Below are 16,492 nucleotides of genomic sequence, written 5' to 3' on the forward strand. Positions count from 1 at the left end.
TTTATAGAGAAACTTCTCCCAGCGGAGCTCTTGGAGTAAATTAAGGTGGAACTGCTGGAACAATTCCAGGAGGAACTCCTGATATAATTCATATATATGTTGTTTAAAAGGAAAGGAACTTTTGAAGGTTTTTTTCGGAAAATACCATGAAGAAATTCTTGGGACACGAAATACCCGGACAAAGTCATAAAATCATGATAAAAATCTCGAAGGAATATTCGTTAAGGTATTTTAAGGGCACTGTTAGAAATGTCCTGAGGGAATTCCTGGAAAAAAAAAAGAAAAAAATACGAGAGAACTCGTAACAAGGATACCCCCGGAATAAGTTATCAACGAATACCTGGGGAGGCTTTAAAGAAATTCAAAGTGGCATTCTCTCGAAGGAACTAACGAAAAAAAAAATCCTGGCAGAACTCATGAAGAAATATCCGGAGAAAGTCTTGAAGTAACTGTTGAAAGAACTCTGAAAGGAACATATGAGGAAATTCCCGGCAACGCTTGTGTGGAGTAGCCTATGGAGGAATCATTCGTGAAACTCCTGGAGTAATTCTCGGGGAAACTCCGAAAGGATTTCTTGTCAAAATTCCCGATGACATTGAAAACATATTGAAGTCTTAACTCTTTTGGGCCGCAGGGATCATATATGACCCCGGCGATGAAATCAAGCATAATAAACGTGTTGGAGACCAGCGCAGTAGCAGCAGCAGTGGTGAAACAATCCGGTACCAAACGGTAATAGGAAATCCCAAAAGATTTTCTGGAGAAATTTCTGAGAACCTTAATGAATCATAGAAAGATCAAAAATCCTGTAGGAACTGCTAGGGAATCTTATGAAGGAACTCCCGGAGGAACCACTAAGGAACACCTTCCTAAATTCCGTCAGGGATTCCTTTCAGGAACTCTATGCGACATTCCTGCCAGAGTTCCATTTGGGTTTTCTTCAGGAATTCTTTCTGAGATCTTTACAGGAATGCTACAGGAACTTCTTTCAGTATTCCTCCAACAATTTCGCTGAGTTTTTCCAGGACCTTCTTCTGGGATTCTTTCGGGAACTACTGCTGGAACCAAGAACCTCTTCCAGGATTTCTCCAAGAACAACCTCCAGGATTCTTTCGGGAGCTCCATCGGGGATTCCTCCGGGATTTTTAGTAGGTTTCTGCCAGGAATTGCTTCGTGGATTTCTTCGGGAACTTTATCTTTTGGAACTTCTTCCATTGGAACTTCTTCCTATGGAACTTTTTCTAGGATTCCTCTTGGAACCCATTCTGGGGAATTCTTCTGCAATTCTTTCAGAAACCGCTTCCAAGATTTATTCAGGAACTCTTTTCTGGATTGCTCCAAGCTTCGATTGGAATGCCTGTGGCTTTTTCAGGAATTCCTCAGGAAGTTCATTCTGAAATACTTTCAGATGTTTCTAATGGAAATCCTTCAGAAGTTTATTGGGGAGTATTTTAAGCACTTCTTCCTGCAGTTTTTGTTTATGGATTTCCTCATGAAGTTCATACAGGATTTCCTTGAGGTGATACTCCAGCAAGTTTCTTTTGGTTTCCATCAGAAGCTACTAGGATAAACTCGGATGAAATTCCTAGAGGATACCTGAAACTCTATGAGAGATCCCTTGTAGTCTCAGAAGGAATTTCAGATGAAAATCTTGGAAGGGCCCCAAAAGGAATACCACAAAAAAATCTCAGATATAGCTCCCTGAGGAATCATAGAAGGAAATCCTAGAGGTATTCTAAAAAAAATGTGCAGAATTCACGGAAGGAATTCCTGGAAGAATATCCGAAAAAAATGTTTGGGTAATCTTGGAAGGAGTAACCCTAGAGGGATCTTGGAATTAATTTCTTGAGAAAATTTCGGATAGTAGAAGGGAACTCCTGAAACATTTTCGCCAGCACCTCCCACAACCGTAAAAATCTCAAAAAGTATTCCTCAAGCAAACCAGGAAAGAATTTCTGGAAGAATCCCGAAAGTACTTCCTAGACGAATCCTGGCAAGAGCTCTTGAAGCAATCCCAGAAGAAACCTCTTTAGGAATTTCAAAAGAAATTCCTGGAAAAACCCCTGAGGGAACTTCTGAAGGAATCACAAATAAACTGTCAGTGCAAGGCTTCGTGACATCATCTTGCAGTATACTATATTTAGCAACCCGGCCGCTTCCAATCAGAAGTGAACGATTTCCAATCAGAATTGAACAATTGTGATTGGGACTGGCCCCGCTCTAGTGTCAAAATTCTCGGACCGTGATGAATTCAGTTCATTAGTGCACTCGTCTATTGTGCACATTGTAACTAGATGTAGAACAGTCAAGCGAACAGTTATATTTTATTAGACCGGAACTGTACGAAAAGCGAACTCGGAACGCCCCCGTGAAAATTTAAAATTTATATTTGGTCTATTCAAATGTCCGAAATTGCAATAGATCGCGTTCAGCATTGATTTCATGAAATTTGGTCTTTTTCCATTCTGCCACGCGCCCAAAGCTAAAAGCTAAAATTAGTTGTTTTATCTAAGCATATGGCCCAGAGAGGCCACACGGAGAATCAACCGATCATCAATTAATTTACGACCGTTTTGCTAGCCAATGCAGGTTTTGGTTGATTCGATTTGCCTATTTGTTTTGCTTGCAAGCGGAACCTCTTAGGAAAGACCACCCTCTAGCCCAAGCAATTCATCAAAAGCCGAAAATTAGAGCAAGGCCACAGCTGCTGCTGCGCTGCCGTTAGAGCAACTCCACTTCCAACCGGATTCAACCAATTAAGCACGTGTCCCGAGCCAATTGAACGCTCGATCGAAAGACCCTGGGTCACCGCCGCTCTAAAATTATAGAATCTGTTTAAAATTTACTGATCTTTTTCCGGATTTATGTTTTTGGAGAAAACATATAGCCAAATGATGAACGAGTTGAACTCTCGACCGCCCGCCCGCCACAACGGACGACAATAACGCACCCAGATTCAATTAGCTGGCTATATGTTGCTTCCGTATGGAGTCGTTCCGCCGAATCCAAGTTCTAAAACATGCGTTAATTGAGCTTAATTTGTTCAACCACTCCCGTCCCGTTCGTTGTTGCTGTTGACTGATGGTTTCTGTGGCAGGTCTGGGAACAGAAAATGACATTTGACCGAAAATAGCACAGGGATCGCGGCAGCGATGCCAGATTTGCGGTGATTCCCGTACATGCGTCCACGGAAAAAGCTGGCATCACTGCCATTCAGTTTGCGGCATTGTTTACGTTCCCGGTCTCCGGTGTATTTAGACGATAAATCAATTTTCTCCCCCCTTGAGCGTGCGGGATTCGACTACATCTAGATTTAAATAAGGGCGAAAGTAACATGAGAGAGTTCTCTTCATCGACTCTCTCTTCTGCAAATTAAAGTGACAAGATGCTACTTCAATCGAACTTTTTTACACTTAGAAGCTAGATTGCATCGCAAGCTTGCGATTTATGACCAAAAAGTGCAACCATACTTGCACCTTGTCACTTTGTTTTAAAGAAGAGAGAGTCGATGAAGAGAACTCTCTCATGTTACTTTCGCCCTTATTTAAACTCAATCTAGACATATCAGATTGGGATTCCAACGTGTCTATTTCACAATAGACGCAATGATTGATGGGATGGAGACTGTCTCGAATATACCTCCGCATCGGAGACAGAGGGGCCCTGGAATGTCTTGACTTGAATCGATTAGCCGGGTTGTGGGTGCCAGACGACGAAACAGTATTTACCGAAAATGATCATGTCAGGTTCGGTGTTTTGACAACCTGACGTCAAGGTTGACACATGTTGTTAATGTTGCGTCGCCTCTGCCTCTGATGCTGGTTCAAATCATCCGTCACCTTGTTGTCACGGTTCGTTACGTTGTTGCCCGCGGGTTGCTTGGATACGCGGAGAGAGAGAGAGAGAGCGACCTTCTTCGTTTAAACGGTTTGACAGGAAGACCCCTGCGTCTCTTGAATCGTGTGTTTCCATCATGGCAAAGGCAATTTGCTGCTCTCTTTTGCTGTACGAACACACATGGTTCATGTGACTTACAGATAAATCTAACTTCCTAATTAGGTCGGGTTTTGTACTTTTACGGAGGGAGTTCTTTTATGTTTGCTGGTTTTGTTTTCACTGCGGTTTCCGATCTTTGACAACGCTGTCCCTTCGTGGTCGTAAACATGGGAAGTGGAGGTTATGACCCACAATTTTTATTTATCTGAACTGAAGATCAATTGTTGCCTGTTGTTTAAGTTTTGGTTCGGTGTCTGGTAATGGAAGGTTTGGAATCGTTTTAACGGGATGCTTAGAGCACGTTTTTCGAAGTGATGACCAATGGCTATGTAGTATTAAGAAAATACCAGATCACGCTAGCTTAAGAAGCTACCACTTTGACACAGAGCAAATCCGATGCTAGAGCAGAGCCAGAGCAAAGCCAAAGTAGAGCCAAAGCAGAGCCAGAGCAAAGCTAAAGCCAAAGCAGAGTCTTCAGAATCTTCAGAATCTAAGCAGAACCAGAGCAGAGGCAGAGCAGAGCCAGAGCAGAGCCAGAGCAGAGCCAGAGCAGAGCCAGAGCAGAGCCAGAGCAGAGCCAGAGCAGAGCCAGAGCAGAGCCAGAGCCAGAGCAGAGCCAGAGCAGAGCCAGAGCAGAGCAGAGCCAGAGCCGAGCAGAGCAGAGCCAGAGCAGAGCCAGAGCAGAGCCAGAGCAGAGCCAGAGCAGAGCCAGAGCAGAGCCAGAGCAGAGCCAGAGCAGAGCCAGAGCAGAGCCAGAGCAGAGCCAGAGCAGAGCCAGAGCAGAGCCAGAGCAGAGCCAGAGCAGAGCCAGAGCAGAGCCAGAGCAGAGCCAGAGCAGAGCCAGAGCAGAGCCAGAGCAGAGCCAGAGCAGAGCCAGAGCAGAGCCAGAGCAGAGCCAGAGCAGAGCCAGAGCAGAGCCAGAGCAGAGCCAGAGCAGAGCCAGAGCAGAGCCAGAGCAGAGCCAGAGCAGAGCCAGAGCAGAGCCAGAGCAGAGCCAGAGCAGAGCCAGAGCAGAGCCAGAGCAGAGCCAGAGCAGAGCCAGAGCAGAGCCAAAGCAGAGCCAGAGCAGAGCCAGAGCAGAGCCAGAGCAGAGCCAGAGCAGAGCCAGAGCAGAGACAGAGCAGAGCCAGAGCAGAGCCAGAGCAGAGCCAGAGCAGAGCCAGAGTAGAGCCAGAGCAGAGCCAGAGCAGAGCCAGAGCAGAGCCAGAGCAGAGCCAGAGCAGAGCCAGAGCAGAGCCAGATCAGAGTCAGAGCAGAGCCAGACAGAGCAGAGCCAGAGCATAGCAGCGCCAGAGCAAAAGCAAAACCAGAGTAGACAAAGCAAAAGCAGAGCAAGAGCAGCATCAGAGGAAAACTAGAGCAGAGCCAGAGCAAAGCCAGAGTCAGAACAGACAAAACTAAAGCAGAGGAAGAGCAGTGACAGAGCTATATTAACTACATAATCAAGTTTGGTTGAGGAAGCTACCATTTGCAAGAGGTAAAGCCATTCTCAAACACAGAAATTCCTCAATAAACTAGAGAAGACGATGAATTTAATGTTGACGTCTTGAGTGGCGTAGCGAATGCGCGCATGCCGCCTTATGTCGCGCCTCCAACCACACGCTTCTAGTGCAGCATTTTATGGCCTACTTTGATGGCGGCCATATAGTTTATTTTTCTCTTAAAATGCCCCCGAAGGATGTACCTAATTCAGACGCTTAATTGACGATAATTAATATGCAATTCAAACAAAGCCAGGCCCATATTGCGAGTTCAAGTAAACATACGCACGGACGTTTGATCCAGAAACGATTCGAACGCATCCAAAGGAATTATTCCAGCTTTCTGGATTAATCGAGGATCTATTTCAAACGAACTCGTTCAGCAGCGTGAGGCCCTTCATAACCTCGGTAATTCCCCATTACCGTAGCTGGAACAAACAACGCAACGCTTTGGGTTCGCTACTGAATCGCATCGTTTGAATGACCGCGCGACAACATCATCGTGAACAACAACGATTTAATCGGAAGCACCCATTTGCATGCAGCCCTCAATTTCATTGTGTCGTTCGCTCATTCGTTGGTGGGTTGGCTTCAGTGGAAAACGATTATTATAAGCGCGCATCATCAGTTCCTCCCCCTTCCTTTTTCTCCCCCTCCACCAAACATCAATGTTTTGTATAAACGTCGTATAGTCATAGTCAGTGATGGAATTATGCCTGGTTTACATGGAGCAAGTGACTTGATTCAAGTCAATGGAAAATGCCCAACTGAATGCGAATTGAACGTGTAAACACCACCGTTCATCTCAGTTGAGCAACTGACTTGACTTTAACGAAAGTTGAACATGTTCAACTTTTTTGTTCAAGTCAAACGAAATCATCTCACTTGCCCCGTCTGAACACGCGATTCATGTGAGTTGAATTCAAGTCATCTGTCAAATGAGCTGAATTCAATTCAGTTTGCTTACGCATCGCACGAGTTGAAGAATGTAAACACTTGCTTCAATTGAGATACATTCAAGAGCATGCAAGTGGACAACCAAGTCATTTGCTCAGTCTAAACACGTCATTCTATTGGATTGAACATGTTTGAGAAGTTTGCAACTCACATGCTCGTTTCAATTGAACAGTCTAAACCAGGCATTACTCTCATCATGAAGCAATTCGCGAGTGCAAAGCCAACACAAGGCTTACTCACGATTCCGAGAGTAGTGTGTGAGTTTATTCGCACCCGCCTGCTTCGTGAATAAGAAGCAAAACAAAAACAGAAACACTCATGAGTTTTTATTCGTGAAGAACTAGTGGAAGTGCGGGAAGTGCATTTATTTGTGATTATAATAGCAAATCCAACATAAACTAATGCTTTATGCTTCATTGTTCCTGAAAAGCAGCATTGCCAGTCGTTAAAATGCGTTTTTTGTCAAAAAGCATAAAACTCACGAAGCTTCGCGAATCACATGCGATGGCTTGCCAGCAATGAGAGTATATTACAGGTGGGGAAGAAGATACTTCGTGTGCGTGAGATCCGTGTCTGGTGCAAAACATGTCACTACTACAAGCAAAGCGACCTTCCATAAGAACGCGTGTCAAATAGTGACGTCACTATTTGTGTTTACATTTTTCTTTGCTTACTAATACATAGCCATCTCTTCTTCTTCCCCACCTGTAATATACTCTCATTGGCTTGCCAGCTTCGTTTACTCACGAGTCACGAATAAAGAAGTGCGAGTATTCTCGAGCCCCTGTTGTTCACGAGTATGTTTGTTTTGGTTTGTGTCTGCTCAGCTGCAATATTCATCATTTTCCATCTCTGGTCATAGCTGGTCAGCTACCGTCGTCGTTGTCGTCATCACGATCATCGTCAGAAGCTGCATCACTCTGTCTCGTCTCCGTCATATACATATGATTGCAGATGTTCTCAGCTTTGCTACCCTCTCCAGACTTCAGTGGGGGTGCTTGCTGCACTGACTGCCGCCGCCGGCGACGGGATTCAGCCAAGTTTTTTGATGGGATGAATAATAATAATTGCAGTTTTAAGCTTTTATGTGCATTGAGGCTGGATTGTTTAGAAGAGGTTTGTTTGATGTTTTGGACAGCTGGCGGCAGCTATCCCGGTAGGGGAATAGCGGGTAACACCGTCAGGGTGGGTAAGCCCGTCACCCCAATGATTTTACCAGAAAACAGTTATTTAGTAGCTTTTTGGCCACACGCCTTACCTTTCGAGACAAATGGTACCAAAATTTACCTGTCAAATACGAAAAAAATAAACAAAACAAACGCACGCGTCATTGCACCAACGGCGCATGTAATATTTCGTCGGTAGAATTTAGCTTCTGGATTACAAAAGAAGTGCAGAAATTCACTTTCATCAATCATGTATTCTCATCTGCACTATACTTCAGTGCCAAGATTCATTGAATGGTCAGTTTCAACAATTATTCAAAAGTTACGGTGTAATTTGAGAAAAGTGGCCTTTTCGGGTAAGCCCGTCACTCATCGGCGGGGGTAACACCGTCATGCTTTTCGGATAACCGGATGTTTGTTGAACTGGCTAGGAATTTCTAATAGATGCCACACAACTACAAACCGATGACCAACCGGGGAAATTTATATAGGGGTCGTCCATAAATGACGTAGCATTTAAGGAGGGGCTGGGAGTTGAAATTTAGGATTATGCTACGAGCCATGTATTACGTATTGGAAAATAGGAGGGAAGGGGGTGTCAAAAATCGTCAAAGAATGCTACGTCATTTATGGAAGACCCCATATGAGTTTTTCTATGGCGTCTTTCAGTAATTCCTACGGTTCCTAATTTATCCAACTAAATCTACTAGGATTTCTCCATGAGTTCCTGCTTGGACTCTTCCTGTTTCTTCTGGACCTTCTAAGGGCATGATTTATGGATTTTTTTCAGAGATCGCAAATTCACTAGCGCCGCCTAGTGGCAGAATTCCGAAACACGTGTCCCGTTTTATGTAAGTCTATGTCATACTGATCAACTTTGCCGAAGACACCAACTTTTTAAATTATTGAGATTCTAAGATATGAGGTTTTGAAAATTTACATGCTCACTAGCGCCGCCCAGTGGAGGAATTTTAAACTTCGTAACTCATCATCTGTGGCGTATCCAATAATTTTTCCGAAGACACTATTCCTAATTATCAGGGTCTTGAGCTGTCGCATATCGTAACGTTTGCTTAACAACCTAATATGGTTCCTGTAGTGCAATTTAGCATCAATCTGTGGCCTCTGGTGGCCACGTTACCAACTAATAATATGAACCAAAGCTCTAAATGGTAGATCTGTTCAAGCCCTTAAAGTATTGCACTATCTCTTAACACACCCGAGATAATTGGACATACCCCCAAAAAGTCCAAATCCCATAAGCTTAGTCTTCTATTAAGCGGATTTCAATTGCTAACCACCACCCCCCCTCCTGCACCCCTGACAACCCGCATAGTAAAATACATTATGCCATACATTCTAAACAATTAATTACCTGTATCTGTTAAGATGACATTATATTCCATGGCTAATTTTGTGTTAAACAATATGGAGCATGAGAATGATAACAATAAATAACAATAAGAATGATCTATGTCAAATAACGACAGTATACTAAAGCATCCATAAATTGTTAAACGGTATGGAATGCGAACTTGCATGAAATGGTGACAATGTATCACCACCTTCTATCAGATGGTAAGTTTTTGTGTTTGCGCAACACACTAGCACCTACACATCACACTATGTATGTATCACATTTTTTCAACAGTATGGCATACAGTTTGGCACATTTGTGTTTGTAAGCAACAAATATTCACCGCGTTCGCTGCCAGCAGCGCTTGTATTTTTTTTTTCATTCCTCGGAATTGCGGATCTTTGTCATTTTGCGGATCTTTCCCGGCAATCTATTCCAGCGCCCAAGGCCGACAAGCTGGTCAACAAACTCCCCGCCGTGACTTCGAAGAGGATGGAATCGTAGGTAAGCATTTCCGAAACATTTTGTTTTTTTATTCAAGTGTTCTTTTGCCCGTTGCAGATGGAAACTTTCGCGAAATCAAAGTTCGGAATGAATTTGATAAACACCCGCTGGAGGAATTCTGGATCCGGCACATTACAAGGTCATGCATTCCGGTTGCTCGCATAGGTAGGACACCAGCGGGTTTTGTCTTCATGAGTGGTTCATCGGATCTGAACGGGCTAGGCAGCACAATCAGCCAGGGAATGCAGAAGCAGTGCACGTCGGCAGAGCCTCCGGTAGAGCAGTCAAAAAGCAGATGCAAGAAATCCGTGGAAACTGGGTAAGATGCTTATGCTCTGGAAGATCCCGCTCCTCTCGATGTTTGCTGCAGCATGGAATAGAAGTTTACGTGGCCTAAGTGTTCTATAATGATAATTCATTTTTTCATGTGATGTTGTAACAAATAAATTAATACTATATAAAACGTATTTGCTAGTTTCATTTTTTTGTTTCTTTACATATAACATTATGTGGTAGAACCATATATCATACGCTAAAAATACCATGAAAGACCATAAATCAATAATAACACAAACATGTTAGTTTTTCTTTCAAATTTATGGTTAAACTGTTCTCTAACCATTTACTATGCAGTGAATTGTCCAAAAAGCGGATAGTATATTGACCATATTCTTTACTGTATTGCGAAAATTTTGTTCGGGAAAATGAGCGATTTTTTATGGTAACCTATCTTAACCGCCTATTCCACATACTGTAAATTGGAATGGTTAAATGACCATTGCTAATGGTCATCTACAGTATGAGAAACTTTACATTTACAGTTTGTGATTATGCGGGAAGTGATTTTATAAGAGTATCGACTGTAGACCATCACTGCACATCAAAAATGTCTTGAAAATATTTTAAAATTAAGATATTCAAAAGTATCTTTATAAAAATATATATGACGGACTTACCCCATAGGGGTGACGGTCTTACCCGCACTGAATAAATAACATCAATATTTAATATGGTTGTGTTATGTACATTGTTCGCAAGAATAAGCATAATTTGACAATTCTAATGCACAAGTCTTATAAAAAACCAATGAATCAAATATTCTGCGTACTGAAAATATCAATTTACGTCTTACATTTATGTTGAAAAATCCGAATGCTTAAGGTGACGGGGTTACCCCTTCCTCCCCTAAATATTTCATGCTGTTGGTCGCAGGCCCCTGGCATGAATGGATTTTATCGTAGCCAACATCTTACTGCTTTATACTCATATTCGTGTAAATTGAAATGAGCGTGTAACCAACAAACGCTGCTTTGTTTAATGTTGTGGGCCACACACAAAATGCACCGCCACATTGCGTGTTTGTTGGGTTGCTTTATTCAACTAATCGCGTGCTCCTCTTCCCGTACACGCAGAAAAATAAATTGTAAACACAATTAAATTCTAGTTCAAATCAACCGATTTTTCAGTTTACTATAGCGACAAACTGATTTCTAGTTTAAACTGAACTGTTCCATTTGTTTGATAATACAAATATTTTCATTTGTCGAAATTTTTGACAGTTTGTTAAAACAAACAGAGATATGGTTTTTTAAACATGAAATTATTGATTGATTCAAACGACTGCACTTTTGCCACTAACAAACCCGGAATGTGATTGTTTTGGTGACGGCAGCAACTGCGGCAGCTCGGAAATCTATTTTTAGATCGTCGGTAAGCGGATGGCGAGGAGAACGACTAGAAAAAGACAAAAAAGGCGAAACCGATCAACTTTTTGTGGATGCTGTCGTGAGTACCTGCGCGTTATCCATCACGGCCAAAGCTGCACTTGGAAGTTGGCGTGATGGATTTGCTGCACCTTCTTCGCTGTGGCGATGTTGGGGTAAGCATTTTATAGATGTGTGAGTGCTTTCGGACCATGTTTATGGTTTTTATTTTGTTGAAACAAATGAAATTTTTGACATTATATGAAATGATGGTAATCGGTTGTTTTTATCAATAAACTCTGAATGAAAACAATTAAATATAACTTTGGAATAAGTAAATTCTCAGTTTGAAAATCAACCATGCGTTTTATTGTTTTAAACAAGCGCCATTTTTCTGCGTGTACATTAATATTAATGCGAGTTTGAAGTGTTTTGTGATCATTTGGGGTGCAAAAAATGATTTTAAAAATTGATCAAAAAACCAAAATAAACGTTAAACAAAAAGTTGTTGATGTTTTCACATTTGACAGTGGGCGCTATTTATTAGCGCCCAGGACATCCTGTCTACCATAATTCCAATGCATTGATATAGGCCGTGTCGGGGGCCTGGTTGGTCGCGACACCTAGCGGTTGAAGCCACACTTTTTACGCGGAAAATTTCAACCGTGTTGACACGAAAAAGCAAAGTATTTCGGAGGCAGGTACACCAACTCAAAAACTGATTCGCAAAAAAATGTGTTTAACTAGAATGTATTTCGGGGACACAGTCAAAGTTGCTTATCTCTTAAAACCGTAAATAAGGTACGCGATACAATAGTGATGGGAATATGTATGAAACCGTTATGATAATCAAAAAAATGTTAAAACACCATTATTATGCTTTATAACAGCCTGCAATTGCAAAAAACATCTTTGGTACGTGCACCGTATTATTGCAATAGTGGACGAAACAACAATTGATATGCTCTCAATGAAACAAAATTTCGAAGAATAAGATAATAATTAATTATTATTATTATTATTATTATTATTATTATTATTATTATTATTAAGATTAATTATTAATCATCGATATGACGTCATCTGTTCATTAGTTTTGATTATACCTGATATAATCAATACACTTTGAGCCATGCAGTTGTTTTGACGTTTATACACGATGGAAACGAAATGGGTAGAAACAAAATAAATCGAGTCGATTTTTCACGCCTAAAATTTATCACTTTTCGTGTGTTCGGTTTGTTCTGAGATGCCCTTCTCTTCTCTGCTATAATTCACAAACAAGTGGTCTTCAGGAAATAAACATAAGAGAAATGTTTTGAAACTCATCATTGTGACGCGCTACTGGATATGCTACTAAATGAACCAAATTAGTATCGATGCATAAACGCATGAATGCACATTGCACACACTTGATGCACACGCATCGTCATGAGCTGTGGCTCATTTCTCCGGCTCCAACAAAACCGCACTTTGTTTACATTTTTCAAGTGGAACCGATCCCGCGAGTACGCGCGTATAACTTTCCCATCATAGAGCCAGACGAACGAAATAAAACGCGGCGCTAACCGATACAATTCTCCAACCTCGATGATCTCCGGACCATTAGGATCTCGATGATATCTCTGTTTATCATCATCATAATTCAGTTAACGACGAAAAGATCGCGGAGAAAACTATGTTGCACTTCAGACTACTGGTTGCTACAGCCAGCAGCAGGGATGCACTTGTAAACAAACGAATACTGTACCGTCGTTCCCCGCTCTTTTGACAATAATGGATGCTGGCGAACCGCTGGGACAAACTGGTCACCCTGAACACTGTCCAGCCCTGGGGCCGACACTAGTTTCCCCTATGCGAAGTATCCCAAAAGAAGACGAAAAATCCCAGAAAACCCAGAATAAGTTTTGTGGGTTTCATGGGGTTTCATAGTCTTTTTTGTTTTTTTTTTGGGATATTTCGTCTTGGAAAGCGAGTGTCACACCCCTCGCCTAGCTCATTGAAATTCGTTTACTCTATAGTTTTGTTTTTGTTTTGATTTTTTGATTTGTTATTGAACATAAATCGTTCGAATGTTGTTACAAAATCAAAGGAAATTTCGTTATTTCTACAATTGTTGTACTCAGTATTGTATTATCGTTGATTCTTTGGCAGTTTAGGTGTCAGATAGCCCCAACTTAGAACTTGCGGAAGCCGTTGCACATCGTTAAGACGTTTAAACACTTTGATGTCGATTGAGCGTGGTACAAATTATATTTAGTGTCGACTGTCGAATAACCGGGGTAAGGCGATAATTTACTGCCACGGTGAATTTGCTGCCCATGGCTGCATGGTGGGAATTCCCTTCTCCACGGAAAAAAGTCACATTTCACTCTTGTTTACAACTTGGGAAATCGATCGTAGCAAACGTCTTCAAGGCTCAAGTGCATCCATACCACCCGACACACAGTAAGCCATGGATACAGAATTTAATTCTCTGTTCGCAAGATTGTGATTCTTCATCCAACATCGTCGACCACTTGAGGTTAGGATTAGTTACGCCACTGCGTCTGGCTGGAAGAAGAAGCCGGCAAAAGAAAACCAAAAAGCCGCGGGAGAAATTAGGGAACAAAAGGGGCATGACAATTTGGCAAGTGACTCCCAGCCGTGCGGCAGCCTCTGGCTTCATCGTTGACCACCGAAGCCGAGAAACACATGGCGTGCTTCGGTTTTCGGCTTTCAGGTCCCGCTTTTATGGGATCAGAGGTTATAGGTTTCATCAAAATAAACAGACTACGAAAGGTCGAAAAAACGAAACAAAACAAACTATGGAAGATGACAACAATAAATAACATGTGCGCGCGCAGTTTAGAAACTTGCGGTCATTTTTCCTCTAGAATGCGGTGCCGTTCGTCGTGAAAGATTCTGGACCAAATTGTTGCACGAGCGAAATAGCGGGCATTTTTTGAGTGCGGTATCGTCGCGCCATTGTTGTTGACACATGTTGCTGTTTTGACAGGTTCGTGCAACTTTTGGATTCCTATTTCAATTTTGGGAAGGGTTCTTTTGTTTAGAAGATTGAACATCCATAAAATTAGAAGAAATAATAACAGCAGATGCTAGATAACTGCAAAAGGTTCATTTGCCATCTGTCAAAATTGTGTCAAATATGATAGCTACATGCTCATGTTGCACTGATTCAGAATGCACTTCAGTCGCTTACACACGCTCGCGTCAGAATACCCATTTTTTCATTGCTATCTCTGTCGCTCTTCAAGAGGCCCCATTTAAAAATACCCATTTTCAAGTTGGGCGGCCCAACTTATAAATGGGTATTTTTAAATGGAGCCTCTTGAAGAGCGACAGAGATAGCAATGAAAAAATGGGTATTCTGACGCGAGCGTGCAGTGTAACTGAAATTGACATTTAACGGTGACATGTCATAGATGAAGTAAACAAATAGTGACAGTTTGTCGTTACAGTGACATCTGTTTGTCTTTGGAAAGAATTTTAAGTATTGTTGAACAAATCATTCTCAAATGACAAACCTCATATTCCGAGAAGCAAATTTCCATTCAACCTTGCGACCTAGAACTGCGTTATGAGAATTTTTCTCAAAGGCATCTTATGAATAGCTTCCGCCGTTGCCGTCGCCGCCGTCAGAGAGATCATCTTTTCAAGCCGGGCGTCTTAGCACAACATTCCTACATGTGAATAGAGTCATAGTCGCAACACATGTTCTCCATGCGAATTCGTTGTCATCAAGCGGCGGGGAGCATTTCTGATGGTTACGCAACCATTGTGACGTCTCTCTGCTCCTCAGTAGCCAGACCTTCCATCACGTGGTGGCTTCAAAGTTGCATTTAACCGTGTTCGCATCTTAACTCAAAACGTAAACAAACCAACTGTCTCCGAACCATCGAAGCAGTAGGCTTTGAATGCGCATTGTCGTGCTGGCATCAATTGAGGTCTACTATGATTGTCGCACCTCTCTTCAGGCAAGCGTCGTCGCGTCGATTAACTGCGCAGGCACGCGTGCGGCCAACAAACTCCTACGCCTTCCGGAATTGTCCGATCCGCGGAGTGGCCTGAACCGCGCCGCGTTAACAAGAAGTGCCCATTGAGACACTGCTACTACTGCTACTGCTACTGTTGCTAGTTAGTGCGCAATCAGCGCGCATTAGGTCTATTAACGGGGGACAATGATTTAGAGAGATTGTTGAAGTGCCGTCGACGAGACGAGCTTCGCTCGTCATTGTTTAACTCGGAGATTTATGCTGCCATTACGACGGCTGAACTGTTGTTATCAACTCTTCGCTTCTGAATGGGGATTTGGCAAGGCCGACTGCGATCTATTTTTGGGGAGAGTAATTAAATCAAATCTCTTGTTGATATGTGAAGTCATCAATCGAGTAGCCGGGTTTGAAGGCCGTCAATGAAAAACTGGGTTACTTGGATTAACGACCGTTTTGTTGTTTCGTCTTTTTTTCAGTGCGGCCATGGCTGTCGACTGTGGGAGAAAGCGCTGGAATCCTCCTGTCAGAATGTTTGCGTAAGTTGACGAACCTCTTGCCTTGAACACTCCCGTATGACCTTCTGTTTGCGCTTTTACCCTAGAACAAGACTGATCAAGAGCTCTTCGAGCCGAAGGAGCTGTACTGCGTTATGGGGTGTAACGATGCGTTACAACGGTACTTCAAGTGGCTCAAGTCGGAGATCGGGTCACCGCCGGCGCCAGCGCTGGTGGCCGACAGTTTGACAGCTACTTCGCTGTCGCTGGAGTGGAAGATCCCCGACCGTCTGGTACAGCTCTCGCGGCACAAGGATCACGCCCCTCGGAGCTACCTAGTGCAGTGGCGTTACGAGGAAGTCGCCGGAGACTGGAAGTTCTGCCGGAACCAGAGCATGGGCGACAACTCCACCATTCGGGTGGACAACCTGCAGCCGTACACCAAGTATCGGGTAGGACCTCTCATAACCCTCAATACGCCGCTTGATCTCTCACACGATTCTCTCTCTTTTCAGTTCCGGGTAGCCTTGATCCTGTCACCGAACCGCGACGACGCCCTCATCTCGGAGCAGAGCGTCATCATCCTGACACTTCCGCAGGGAGTTCCGACGTCGGAGCCGAAAATTGTACGAGCCGTAGCGGTAGATCATTCACGAATATCCATCTCATGGGAACCCGGACCGTTCCCGAACGGTCCCATCCTCTCATACGTGCTCCAGATAACAGATCTCGATTCCGAAGACTACAGTGCCCTCAAGGTTCAACCAAGCCCCCTTACGCTGCTGTGTTTGATCTTTTTCTCTGTCCCGCTTCTCTTTGCACTGCCTCTTCGCAATGGC

General features: G+C 43.0%; 1 protein-coding gene and 1 long non-coding RNA gene across 5 annotated transcripts in view; both read left to right on the plus strand.

Annotated features, from left to right (window-relative positions):
- Window positions 1-16,492, plus strand: part of LOC109432609 (proto-oncogene tyrosine-protein kinase ROS) — a 94,215-nt gene that overhangs the window by 67,528 nt on the left and 10,195 nt on the right. For 3 of the 4 annotated variants that reach the window (XM_029877454.2, XM_029877451.2, XM_029877453.2), the window contains exons 3-5: window positions 15,636-15,695; window positions 15,761-16,105; window positions 16,169-16,411. In XM_029877454.2, coding sequence (XP_029733314.1) covers window positions 15,636-15,695; window positions 15,761-16,105; window positions 16,169-16,411 — 648 coding nt within the window. The remainder of the gene's footprint in view (window positions 1-15,635; window positions 15,696-15,760; window positions 16,106-16,168; window positions 16,412-16,492) is intronic. The other variant, XM_029877455.2, reaches the window with a different exon arrangement.
- Window positions 3,501-11,522, plus strand: LOC109402368 (uncharacterized). The gene is made up of 2 exons (XR_003898629.2): window positions 3,501-9,461; window positions 9,519-11,522. It is a non-coding gene; the product is annotated as an uncharacterized LOC109402368 (long non-coding RNA).

Source organism: Aedes albopictus, chromosome 1 (assembly GCF_035046485.1).
Source record: "Aedes albopictus strain Foshan chromosome 1, AalbF5, whole genome shotgun sequence".
In the NCBI taxonomy this organism is placed as follows: domain Eukaryota; kingdom Metazoa; phylum Arthropoda; class Insecta; order Diptera; family Culicidae; genus Aedes; species Aedes albopictus.